The sequence below is a fragment of the Megascapheus bottae genome, chromosome 8, assembly GCF_031878675.1.
Source record: "Megascapheus bottae isolate mThoBot1 chromosome 8, mThoBot2.hap1, whole genome shotgun sequence".
Taxonomy (NCBI): Eukaryota; Metazoa; Chordata; class Mammalia; order Rodentia; family Geomyidae; genus Megascapheus; species Megascapheus bottae.
The window spans coordinates 23,129,122-23,143,210 of NC_143516.1; the positions used below are offsets into that span (position 1 = coordinate 23,129,122).

The 14,089-nt window shown below is 38.2% G+C and overlaps 1 protein-coding gene across 1 annotated transcript in view; it reads right to left on the reverse strand.

Annotated features, from left to right (window-relative positions):
* Enpp3 (ectonucleotide pyrophosphatase/phosphodiesterase 3) overlaps positions 1-14,089 on the reverse strand; it is a 69,096-nt gene that overhangs the window by 38,448 nt on the left and 16,559 nt on the right. The window contains exons 7-9 of the mRNA XM_090338113.1: positions 3,480-3,559; positions 1,592-1,711; positions 186-295 (exon numbers count right to left, since the gene is read on the reverse strand). Of these exons, the coding sequence (XP_090194239.1) occupies positions 186-295; positions 1,592-1,711; positions 3,480-3,559 (310 nt within the window). The remainder of the gene's footprint in view (positions 1-185; positions 296-1,591; positions 1,712-3,479; positions 3,560-14,089) is intronic.

Below are 14,089 nucleotides of genomic sequence, written 5' to 3' on the forward strand. Positions count from 1 at the left end.
GGAAGGAAGGAAGGAAGGAAAAAAGAAGAAGGAAGGGGGTTGGTAGATATAGACCAATCATCCATTGCCAGCTACTAGCTGTTCATTTAAAACAGATCAGTAGTTTTCTGTGTCAAAGGAAAAATATTTCTAACGTCCTTGTCATTTCTGTCCAGACAGGCCATTTTCTGAAAGCGCTACCCTACTTGCTGTAATTCATGTAGATGGTAGGAAAGGAGCCATTGATAGCCACATCTGATCCTGGCCAATAGTAAGCAGCAGCTTTTAAGCCTTGATACATTGCTGTCAGCCAAATCTGTAGGAAGAAAAGATGCATGGGAAAATAAGAAAATAGAATCATTAGTTTGGATGTCAATGCTACATTACTAGAAACTATTTTTTTTGCCAGTCTTGGGACTTGGACTCAGGGTCTGAACACTGCCATTAGGCTTTCTCAAGGCTAGCGCTCTACCACTTGAGCAACACCATCACTTCCAGCTTGTTTCCATATATGTGGTACCAAGGAATCGAACCCACGGCTTCATGCATGCCAGACAAGTACCTACCACTAGCCACATTCTCAGCCCTATTTTGTCTTCGAATGTTTTTTATAATTATTAAAATTCAGCTTTGTATTAGTTAAAAATATAATGATTCCATTATCTGCCTCAAACATAAAAAAGTGTGGTTAGGGCAGTAAGTTCATCTTTTTCTCAAACTAATAAAAAAATTATACAATACTTTTGTCCTTCCTTTTCAAGAAAGGACAAAAACAGTATGACAGAAAATTAACAGATACTTCTCAGTCATTTCCAGACTCAGATCTGTATAATACAGTACCTAAAATTAATCTAAAACCATTTGACTGAACCACCATACACTTTAATTATATTAACTATAAAAATAATTTCAAATGAAGTAATTTTAAAATGAAGGTGAAGAGCTGCTCAAGGAGAGGTTGATTAAAGGATATAAAAAGGAGAAAAGAGAAAAGTTATTTTAGCCAGTAGTGGCCACAGCTAAGAGTAGTGCACTGTATTCTTCAGGAGAGATTTAATAGTCATGTGAATGTGTACATATGGTAATTAGTTTAGCCATTTCATATATACATATTCCTAGTTAACATGTGATACATAATGAAATATACTTTTGTTCTACTTATCATTTACTAAATAGAAAGATGTTTTCAAAATCTGAGAAAAGCCAAGTTCCAGTGTCTTATGCCTGTAATCCCAGCTACTCAGGAGTAGACTCTGACAAAAAAAAAAAAAATTCTTATCTCCAGTGAAGCACCAAAAACCCAAGAAGTGCAGTTGTGGCTCAAGTGGTAGAACAGTAGCCATGAGCAGAAAAGCTCAGGGACAGTGCCCAGGCTGGGAGTTCGAGCCCCAGCACCAGCACACACACACACACATAAATCTGAACATATGTAGATAGGTAAAAACCTTAAACCTTTTAAAATTCAAACTGCAATAATAAATAACAGTGAAACTCTCAGCCCTTGGGAAACAAGATGGATGCTGTAATAGTGCAAGTGTAGAAGGATGATTAACCCACTGTCATTTAGGGAAACAAAGGTCACTTTAAATCCTACAAGTGGAAGGCTACATACTGGTTGTCCTTGCCACCAGTCAGGACTGTATTTCTGCACTGAAGAAAGTGAAAAACTCTTGTTGAGATATACATCGTACATATTATTGTCAATGATGCCATGTGATTCTGGATACAAACCCTAGAAAAAATTAAAATAAAAATAATTCATTTAGGAAATATATGCTTACATTTAAAATAGCATATAATCTGTATTCTCCTTCTAGAAAGGATGGTCATTTTTACCTTTTAATATAAAACACCCGGTTTTGAACATGGATATTGATATGTTTGTTCTAGTTCTTCAATGTCTGTAGCAGCAAAAGAATGGTTTGGGTTGATGGTGTGTGTGTGTGTGTGTGTGTGTGTGTGTGTGTGTGTGTGTGTGTCTAGGAACTGTTAATAAAGTTTTCCATATTACAATAATAATTAGCCACTTTATATTAGCAAGAAATTTACTATCCAGAAGTTTTTATCCATGGAGTATCCTGGCTAAGTGGGATCAAAGCAAGTTATCACTTAAACCAGGAATTTGCCCAATCCCTTTTCTTCCTCTTTTCTATCCATTCACATCCACTCATTAAATCAGTCCATATATTTGCTTTGTATACTTTTATACTTGTGTAATTGTAACTACTCTTACATAGATTTGGGGACATTATTTCAGAAACTTATTATATGTAGATTATGTATTATGTGTATTATACATGTACATATTATACATACACATAACTTATATATATATATTATACATATATCATATATGTATGCATTAGATATGTTAAACTACTTTTCTTATAACATTTATTTGTTTATATACATATCTGCACACATGTTCTATATGTAATATATGCATATTCATGTAAAAAAGTATAAGTAGCATTTGTTTTCATGGTGGTTATGACTTATAAAGTTGTACTATAAACTGGATTAATGAACATTGAACCTTTATTCCTATGGAAAATACGGGCTCCTATAGGCCACTCGTTAGAGCGTTTTTATATATTGTATTTTATGTCTTAGAAAGGTAAGTCACTTAATATATATTGCTAGCTCACTCTATATGGCCCATACCTGAATAAAGTTTACCGAACACATGTTATTTTCTGTGGCAGGCTTCTCTTCCCCTTCTTTCTCTCAGCAATATTAATTAGCAATTAGCACCAAACTTGTGATAATTTTAAACCGCCACTATCAAAAACACAGACATGTGGAAAGCATGGGACTACAAAGACAATGAATCCAAAAGCACACTTGTTTCCAAGAGAGCTGGGATAAGAGGACAGGTGTCACAGCTGAGAACTGTGTAGGTGGTCATTCCACTGTCAGGCTGCTCTGCCTTCGCTCAGTGTCCACACATGCACTGCATTTACAGATTCATGGCTTATAAACAAGTTTCACTGAGTAGATAAATGTACAAATATGTGATGTGCAAATAATGAGAATATTTTTCTACATACATACAATTACTTAAAGATAAAAATTTAAATAAGGTATAATTACTGCTCCACAAACAGCTAAAAGCAATGTACTAGAGAAGCAAATATCTTTTGGAGATTAAGGCTAAGGAATAGGACTTTTTTTAATATTACATCCTCCATTTCATCCAGTTCTAAGTGGCACAAATAGTACTCTAAACTAGGACAACTATTTCAGTCAGATGTGTCAAGCCACAAGATTTATCACTGAAGCAATATTGAATCTAGGTAATGACCCCAGTCTCTCAGGACAGCCCTCATACTACGGTAGAATGCTCTCCTATCTGAACTACTCTATGAACTATCACCACGTATACTTGCGAAGCTTGCAGAATGAGCTTGACCAGTTCTTGTCCCAAGGATCTATCAAATGGAGTCCATTTTCCTATCTGTGGCCCATCGTCCCATCTTCCCAGTGGGCCAAACACTTACCGTAACAAGAGTATAATGATTTGGGAAGGTTTTGGTAGGATATACAGCTCTCATGAACTTTGAATGAATTCCACATGTTTCTGCAATGGAAGTGGAGAAATTAGAAAGTTGTGTTTTTCTCAGAACTATTTTGGATAACTAAAAAATGAATATAAATATGGACATCCCAGACAGAAAACTAAAGAGTGGATTAAAGGTGAAAAAGGAAGGGGGAAGCAAGATGGTGTGGAAACATCAGGGACCCAGCCTAGCTCTTTCCCACAAAATGAGAGAATCGAGGAATCCCAAGAGCCAACTGTCTTAAGAAATCCACAACTACAAATTCAAGAAGCAATGGAGAAGTACACAAATTGGACAAGAAACCAAGATAAAGCTTGTATCCAACGTTCTCAAAGAATCCAAACACAAGGACCCCTCGGAACTCCAGCAAGCAGCGGAATCCAGACGCAGGAACCCACACAGACCAGGGGCAGGCAGCACAGATGGCGGTGGAGACCAGAGAGGAAGCGAACGACCCTCCAACACCCCGGAACAGCTCACATCAAACCCCAACGAGAAAATAGTCCAGAGGGTTCCCCCAATCCTATCAGGAAAGCAGAGATGGTGGCGAGCTACAGAACTTAACCCAGACCTCTCCACCCTGCCCAAGAAAGACTGGCAAGGAATTCAGAATCCTGTCCCTTCCCTCAACAGCCCCCTCCCCCAGGACATTGACTGGAGACTGACAGGCGGGCAGGTGGGCGCTAAGACCCAGCACCCCACCAACAAGTGTGGAGGTATTCCTGCTCACATCAGCCCAACAGCCTTTTCCTCCAGGCCACTGAAACTGGCGCTAAGACTCTGCATTCTAACTGCAGATGATGTGCATGCTCCTGCATCTGAGTGAGCCAACACTTAGTGGGGCGCCCTCCTGCCAGGAGCCTTTGGCAAGCCAGCATTGGGGGGGCCTCCCCACAGAAAGACTCACAGCCAAAAGCGGCCCTGTACTTCCCCAAAACACAGCAGAGAATTAAAGGGCAGGCCAGCAAGGGCCAAGCTTGCACTCAGAGAACCAGAAAGGTGCCATTCCACCCTACTGTGGACTCCTAGCCCAGCCCCGCCTCTGGGAACAGAGCTGGCAAACAAGCAGCTGTTGGGCTAGCTGAGACCAAGGTGCACAGCTCAACCCTACTGTGGAAGCTCCCAAAGCACAGGCCCTCAGCTGAGCCCCACCCCTGGGAACAGAGCTGGCAAACCAGCCAGCTGTTGGGCTAGCTGAGACTTAGGTGAACAGCTGCACACAGCCTTTAGGAACGGGCTGACACACCAGCAATAGCTGCAAGCTCAGACTCAGTCAGCAATGGAGTTCCACACAAATACACAGATTCCCAGAACCACCAGCCCCAAACGAAGTAAAGACCGCCGACTGACGACAGAGCGAACCTACAACAGTCTCAATTCCAATGAGGCGGAAATCACAGAGACAAATGACGAATATATAAATAATCAAAGTCCCACACAAATTCCGAAAGGAAAGAAGAGTGAAGGGATGAGAGAAATGTCACCATCCAAAGAGATGACACCTGAAGAGATACGAAACATGACGCTGTTCAAGACGATTGTGGACATGACTAAAGAGATTAAAGCAGAACTCCAGAAACGATTCCAGGAATACAGCAGGAAATCACCAAGGAGTTCTTTGATTTCAAAAGAGAAGTGGAGACAAAAATAGACAAAGCTTATACTTTCCTAGATGAGCAGACATGATGGCTCAATGTCCACAATGCAAACTAAAATGGAAGCGCTAAGCAACAAACTAACTGAGATGGAGAACAGGACAACAGGAACCGAAGGCAAAACTCAAGAGCTGGAACAGAGTCATCGGTCTGGAGAAATCAGTCAGAATTCATCAAAGAGAACTCCAGGACCTGGTAGATGTAGCCAAGAAATCTAATCTTCGTGTAATGGGAATTGATGGAGGGGAGGAGTTTCAAACAAAGGGAATGCAACACTTATTCACCAAGATTATAGCAGAGAATTTCCCCAACCTCAAAAGGGAAAGTCTCACTCACATTACTGAAGCCTTCAGGACCCCAAGCAAACAGAATCCCAGAAGGAACGTATCCAGACACATCATAGTAAAAACAGTAGACCTGAATACTAAGGAATTGATCTTAAATGCCACAAAAACAGAGCTATACTACAATGAAAAAAAAATAGAATCACTGCAGACCTATCCACATAAACCTTAAATGCAAGAAAAGCTTGGAAAAATATCATTCATGTTCTGAAAACCAACACTGTCAACCCAGACTGATATATCCAGTGAAACTAACATTTATATTTGAGGGAGAAACAAGAATATTTCATTCCAAAGAGCAGCTATATGAATATAGCACACTAAACCAGCATTACAAAAAATATTAAATAATCAAGAACAAATTGCAGAACATCAAGAACTCCTATCAAGAAGCTATCACCTATAAATCAGTAAACACAAAGGGGGAAAAAGAGACAGTAAGAAACACAGAAGGAAAAATAAATAATGACAAAGGATGCTAACCACTTCTCCATAATTTCCCTAAATGTGTACTGGCTGAGCAATCCAATCAAAGACACAGAACACCAGATTGGATTAAGAAACAAGACTCATCAATGTGCTGTCTCCAACTGACACACCTCACTGCCAAAGACAGAAACAAATACAAGATTAGAGATCCCAGGAAACAATCACAACTGATATTCAAGAAATTCAGTCCATTATGAATAAGTACTTCCAGGGCCTATATTCAAAGAAAAAGGAAAATTTAGTAAAAATAGATGATTTCTTAAATAAATATAGCCTACCCCCATTGAACCAAGAAGAGATAAGCAAACTGAACAAATCAATTTCATACAATGAAATAGCGGAAGCAATCAGGGAAATGCAAACCAAAAAGAGCCCAGGTCTAGACGGTTTCACTGAGGAATTCTACAAGACTTTTAAAGATGAATTAATAAATATACTCTTGAAAATCTTCCAAGAAATAGAAGCAGAAGGAGCCATACCAAACTCATTTTATGAAGCTAATGTTTCATTCATCCCTGAACTAGGGAAAGACCCAACCAAAAAAGAGAACTACAGACCTATCTCTCTAATGAACACAGACGCAAAACTCCTCAATAAAATACTAGCCAACAGAATCCAGAAACAAATTTTAAAAATTATGCACTACGATCAAGTTTGCTTCATCCCACAGATGCAAGACTGGTTTAACATTCACAAATAAATTAATGTAATACATCACATCAATAGAGCTAAGGATAAGAATCATATGATAATTTCTGTTTACATAGAGAAGGCATTTGACAAAATATAACATCCATTCATGTTGAAAACCCTAGAAAAAATAGGAATAGGTGGTACATTCCTTAAAATAATTAAAGCCATATATGACAAACCTGCAACCAGTATCATACTAAATGGAGAAAGACTAGAATGAGACAGGGATGCCCACTCTCTCCACTTCTCTTCAATATAGTGCTGGAACCTTTAGCCAGAGCAATAAGGCAAGAGAAGGGCATCAAAGTGATCCACATAGGAAAAGAAGAAATTAAATTATCTCTATTTGCAGATGACATGATCCTATACCTGAACGACCCAATAAGCTCCACTCCAAAACTCCCATAACTAACAAACCACTTTAGCAAACTGGCAAGATACAAAATTAACCTGCAAAGTCAGTAGCCTTTCTGTATGCCAACAATACACAAACAGAAGGCAAAATCAAGAAAATGATCCCATTTGAAATAGCCCCCAAAAGAATAAAATATTTAGAAGTTAACTTAATCAAAGATGTAAAAGAATTATTAATGAAAATTATAAAAGCTTAATGAAAGAAATTAAAGAGGATACCAGGAAATGGAAAGACATCCCATGCTCATGGGTAGGGATAACCAATATAGTGAAAATAGCCATACTGCCAAAATTGATATATAAATTCAATGCAATCCCCATCAAAATCCCAAAGACATTCTTTACTGAAATAGAAGGTGTAATCCAAAGGTTCATATGGAACAACAAAACAATTCTGGGCAAAAAGGGAAGTGCAGGTGGTATTACAATACCAGACTTCAAACTCTACTATAGAATCATAATAACAAAAACAGCCTGGTATTGGCACAATAATAGACCAGAAGATCAGTGGAACAGAATAGAAGACCCAGAAATAGAACCACATACCTATAGTCAACTTGTATTTGACAAAGGAGCCAAAGATACACAGCGGAACAAACATAGTCTATTCAATTACTGGTGCTGGCAAAACTGGGCAGCCACATGCAGAAAACTAAAAATTGATCCTAGCCTTTTGCCATGTGCAAGCATTAACTCAAAATGGATCAAAGACCTCAATATCAGACCTGAAACCTTGAAACTGTTACACAATAGAGTAGGAGAGACACTGGAACTCGTAGGCATAGGCAAAAACTTCCTGAACAGAATCCCAGGGTCATAACAGATTGGAGAGAGACTAGACAATTGGAACTACCTAAAAATAAAAAGTTTCTGCACAGATAAAAGTAGAGAGACAACCAACCAACTGGGGAAAATATTTACCAATAATACACCAGACAAATGCTTAATATCTATTATCTACAGGGAACTCAAGAAACTAATCCCCCAACCCAACAAACCAATCTCTAAATGGGCAAGGGAACTAATATCAAAAGAAGAGGTTAAAATGGAAGAAAAGCATATGAGAAAATGCTCATCATCCATGGTCATAAAGGAAATGCAAACAAAAGCAATCCTAAGATACCACCTTACCCCAAAAAGAATGGCCACGATTTTGAACTCAGAAAATGACAGATGCTGGCAGGGTTGTGGAGAAAAAGGAACCCTACTACACTGCTGGATGGAATGTAAACAAGTTCAGCCACTCTGGAAAGCAGTGAGGAGGTTTCTTAACTGAAAATACACCTTCCCTACATTCCCTCCATACCAGTCGTAGGCATCTACCCTGAGCATCATAACCCAGGGTATGATAAGGACACCTGCTCAGCTATGTTCATCTCTGGACTATTCACAATAGCCAAGAGATGGGAACAATCCAGATGCCCTACTGCAGATGAATGGATACAGAAAATGTGGTATATATATACAATGGTATTCTATATAGCCAACAGACAAAATAAAATAATGACGTTTGCAGGGAAGTAGATGAATCTAGAGCAAATCATGTTGAGTGAGACAGGTTAAGACCAAAGGAACAAAAGGCACATGGTGTCCTTAATATGTGGCTATTAGATCCAAACAGTACAAGAGCAATGACACAATATTTATGTACCCAATGCTATGGACATGGTATTGAAGATAAGAACATAACTACATAGAAATAAAAATTTATGACTCTATAGACATAATGATTTATTACATAGATTAATATGTATCTATGACACACAAACCTTCAGCCTAATTTTAATTATGTTCTAAAATCTAAGTTCCAGTGATTCTATATAGAGATTCCCTTCTTGAATACTTGTTTGTTAAACATGGCATTTGAGATATGATGTAAAAATCAATGTTAATAAATTCTTTAATAAAAATTTTAAAAAGTACTAATCCCAAAAAAAGGAGTAAAGGAGTGAAGTGTTCTGACCTTTCATGGCTTCTATTCCAAGAAACGTCCACTTTTAGTAGATTAATAAGTTGTTTTATCACTTATACTTTGCAAACTCTATGGTTTTTGTCACAGCAGTTCTGCTCTGCCATGCATGGAGCACTCATGGATAAGACATCAACAGCCCAGTGTTGGTGAGTCACATTGATAATCCTAGCTACTCAGGAGGCTGAGAGCTGAGGATCACAGTTCAAAGCCAACCTGGGCAGTAAAGTCCATGAGATTTTTTTTTCTCCATTGGAAGTAGAGCTGTGCCTTAAAGTGATAGAGAATTGCCTTTGAGCAAAAAAGCTAAGGGACAGCAGCACCTTAGCCCTGAGTTCAAGACCCATAACTAATCAAAAAAAATATATATAGACTATGTATATATAGCATATATATAGTATATGTATGTATATATAGTTGGTGTAATATATATATATGATACCAACATGCATGAATGCTGTGGTATACTAAATCTATAATGATAGATATTGAGATTTGAATTTTATATATTTATATATTATATATATATTTGCATGTTAGACACTATTATGCTTCTTTTTGGGGGGGGGGGTAAGGAGTTCTGGGACTTGAAATCTGGGCCTGGGTGCTGTCCCTGAGCAATTCAGCTCAAGTCTAACACTACCATTTGAGCCATGGTGCCATTTCTGGTTTTAGATGTAAGTATCTCAGAGACTTTCATGCCTGGGCTGGCTTTGAACCATGATCCCCAGATCTCAGCCTCCTGAGTAATTAGGATTACAGGTGTGAGCCACAGTGCCCAGATTGATATTATACTTCTTAAACCATTTTAAGATGTAAAAGTACTCTTAGCATAAGACAGGCTGTACAAAAATCCAATCAGGCAGAGGAGGCGGGAGCCATGAGCCTGCTCAGCTTACTGACCCCTAACCCTCAAAATGCTCTGAAGTACTCACTCGCAGCCTAGTTTGCTTTTGCTGCTCTCTTCTTTGCATGTCATCACAGGAAGCATTTCTATAGCATTTGTTGGTCAGATGAACATTCCTATAACTTAACAAATGTTTACAAAATGGGCTGACTTTGCTGCTTATTCTTGTCAGCTCAGGGGCAAGTTTTTTTTCCTGTAATTTGTGTTTCACAAAATATGCCACTCATTTTGCTTTCATTGTTCTGTTGTTTTCAAGCTGTACAATCACCCTGTCTAAGGAGGTCAGAGTTATTGGAACACAGTGATATTTCCTTTGTAGCAGAGCAGGACAAGAAAGTTTCCATATCAAAATTCTATGGCCTCTGATTCAAGGAGAAAGTTTTCCCAATAGATTCTATTTACTTTAAACATAAAAATAAAATTGACACTTAGCCAAAAAGTAACAAGTCTTGTAACTGGAAACAATGAATGGTTTTCCCAGTGGGTCTGAGGCTAGTCTACTCCCTAGCCACTGTGTTATGTTTCCAATACGATCCAGAGATTTCTTCTTTCAGAATCGTCTAACACCTAACCAACACCAAAAAAAACTCTACCACAGAAAGCCATCTGATGGGAGAGGAAAGAGAGCTCAAAAAAAAAATAATGTACATTTTTAACACGCAACCTTGATAACTCCAATATATTTAAGTTTGAGAACCACTTAGACTTGATAGAAAAGGCATACTTCATAAATTAAGATTGATTTCAATTTTTGTTTTAGTCCAAAACATCAATAAAAATTCTTGCACACAATTAGAAACAGACACATTTACTACCATTAAGAAGCCATGGGATTCAATAATAAAATGACATCTAATCCACTTATGTAATTTAAAAAGAGGGGGGAGAAGTTATATAATGAGCAACAAAGTTGATTTCTGTTTTTATTTTCTTGAAACATAAGTAGGAAACCCAGATTCATAAATGCTTACAGCCTCAGACACTTTAAATCTTCTGGTACCTAGAATCTCCATGGTCCTTTAGTGCTCTGAGATAAGCAAGACTGAAAATACTCCCCTGGGCAGTCTCTAGAAAAGTTGGATCACACTGCATACTCCAACTTCTTCTATTCCGAGGAAAAAGATGTATCTTGAGAGGCCCCACCCACTTCTATTCTTTTTGTTAGTCATGGGGCTTGAACTCTGAGCCTGAGTGCTGACCCTAAGCTCTTTTGCTCAAGACTAGCCACAGTGCCATTTCCCCTTGTTCACTTCTGTGATGAGGTCAGCGGTGAAGGTACAGTAGTAGTAGATCAAGCCACTATCTTTGTTACCCCCAGCTAACTAAAACATCCTGAGTCCAGTTGGAACTACATGTCAAGCAAGATAGACCGCTTGGGAAGTTCCCAGAAAAGACAAGACTTTGGATATGTGGTCCAACTCTTTCCCTTCCTAGGGAGATGCTGAGGTCTAGAGTACATTATCTACTCCTTCTAAGCTTCTAAATGTAATTCATGTCTGTAATTTCAGCATTCAGAAGGCAAAAACAAAAGGATCAGGAGTTAGGGGATAGCCTTGTCTAGATAGTGAGTTCAAGGTCAGCATGTACTACCATGGCAAGAGGGTCAATTTTATGCCATGTATCCTTACCAAAATAAAGAAGGCAGGAAACAAATGGTATCTACTATGGAAAACTGAAGAGTCTAGCTTTTGCTTGTGAATGGTAACTTGGCTACCTCTAATCTTTCAGACTTTGCATATGCTACCTGCTGGATCTTTGCCATCTACCTGCTACTTTCAGTTTTGTTCTATCTCTAGTATTTCACCAAACTTTCTAGGAAGGCTGGCTTCTACTTCAGGCCAGATTCTTCCATCTCACTGGACAGTTTCCTGGCCCTTTTTTGTCTACGGCCACTCACACTAAGTTAAAATACTGTTTCCACCTCATCCCACTTAGTAGTTACTACTACACACAACTCAATTTCCTGTTATTTTAGTTCATTCTCAGTTCCACAATCAAAATTAAACTCAACCCAGGCAACGTGATGGGACACATGAATGGGGCCATATCCTTTCTACTTCACCTACCTATCTCAACTCCAGGGTGCCACAAAACTAACCGTATCTCAACACTTCTATCCTAAGTTGAAACTAAAAAGGGGTTGAGTTGGTATTGGCAGACTTGGTGACATCTTTATATATTTGAGGATCCAAGGAGCGTTGCCTGATGAAAATGTATTTGAAACACTAGAAGCCAGAAAGTTCTCGATGATCAAATAGTCCATTGAAACCATTTCCAATGTTCCATGTGATGAAAAGAGCAAATGAAATTATTCCACTTGAGCAGGCTTTCAGTTCATCCTAGCTAGCTGAAGTCCCTTTTACACCAGTTTGATATTCGTACTGCCAAGTCAAAATTAGATGATGAAATAAGAACTGAGAAAGGTTAGCTAACTGTGCAAGCCAAAGTAACTGAGCAAGAAGTGGCAAGTCTCAGATTTGGAAAATTCTCAATCTCTTTGCTAATACTCAAGATCCATCTCAAAGAGTGAAAGAGGTGCTAAAGACAAAAAAGCACCTCCACTTGCAGGAAGAAGTAGCCTATCTTTTTATAAGCAAGATCTATCTTAGAGCTACAGATAGCAAAAGAAACCATTAAGCTGAGTATAGTGTTAATAGCTGTAATCTCAACTACTTGAGAAGAAGAAATCAGGACTGTCATTGAAGACCAGTGCAATAGGGCAACATCTCAACAAACAATTCATGCACAAGTAGTTTGTGCCTGTAATTCCAGCTAACAGGAGGATCATAGTCCAACTATGGCCATAGGCAAAAAGCACAAGACCTTATCTGGGGGAAAAAGAAAACATCAAACAAGGGTAAGGAATATGGTTCAAGTGGTAGAGTGCTCACCTTACAAATGCAAGGTTCTGAGCCCAAATTCCAGTACCACCAAAATATTAGACCTTGTATTTTCATTTTGCACATAAGAAAACTGAGGCCCAGAAAACTCAAATTAATTTAGAATGAAATTGCTGTTTTCTGATAATTTAGAGAAAAATAAAAACAAAGTCATAAATAGTCATAAAATTTGAGGAGTGTGGAGATAAAAGACAGGAACTGTAAGACAGAGTAGTAAAGAATATAGGCCGGGGCCGGGAGTTTGGCCTAGTGGTTAAAGTGCTTGCCTAGCATGCATGAAGACCCGGGTTCGATTCCTCGCTACCACATACATAGAAAAAAAAAAGCTGGAAGTGGTGCTGAGGCTCAAGTGGTAGAGCTCTAGCCTTGAGAAAGTCCAAGGACAGGGCTCAGGCCCTGAGCTCAAGCCCAGGACTGGCAAAAAAAAAAAAAAAGAATATAGGCCATGTCTTCATCCCTACCCACAAGTTTATAATTCTTTTTCAAACATTGGTGTAGTGAGTCTCACTGATGTATTTATTCATTCTTTATTCCATTTTAATTGCCTCTCTTACACTTCCAAAGACAGATAAACGAACAAACAAGTAAAAGAAAATGGCCTGTTGTTGTCATTCCTGGAGTTCATTTTGATAAATATTATTTTATATGATCAGATGCACATGACTATTGTACCTTTTTGATCTTCTACTAAGAATGTGAAGTTATATCTTTACTTCTTTGTTTACCTTTTTCTGTTTTTCCATTAGAATTTGTCCTCTGTTAATGCTGTATCTGGCTTTGGTACCTGCTGTAATATATACACATTTTTTTTGTTTATTTGAATCAGGGAAGGGAAGGGGAAAAACAAGATAATGAGACAAAGGAGAAAGGATGAATCAGTGTAATAGCGGCTTTCACAAGGCAATATGTTGGAAATGTACTCTGCAGCTTGGAAGGGGTGGGAGAAGGAAAAATGAGAGAAAACCATGGAAAGGGGTAATTAATGTTAATAAATTCTTTAATAAAAATTTTAAGTAATGTACTCACTATCTTATGAATGTAACTGTCACTTTGATGATAAAATAAAAATTTTAAAAAACAAAAAAAGAATATAGGCCAGAAGCTAGTACTCTGTGAATTTTCGGTACTCAACTTTTCTTTATTATTACTTTATCAAGTTTCATGAAAGCTGAATGCTCT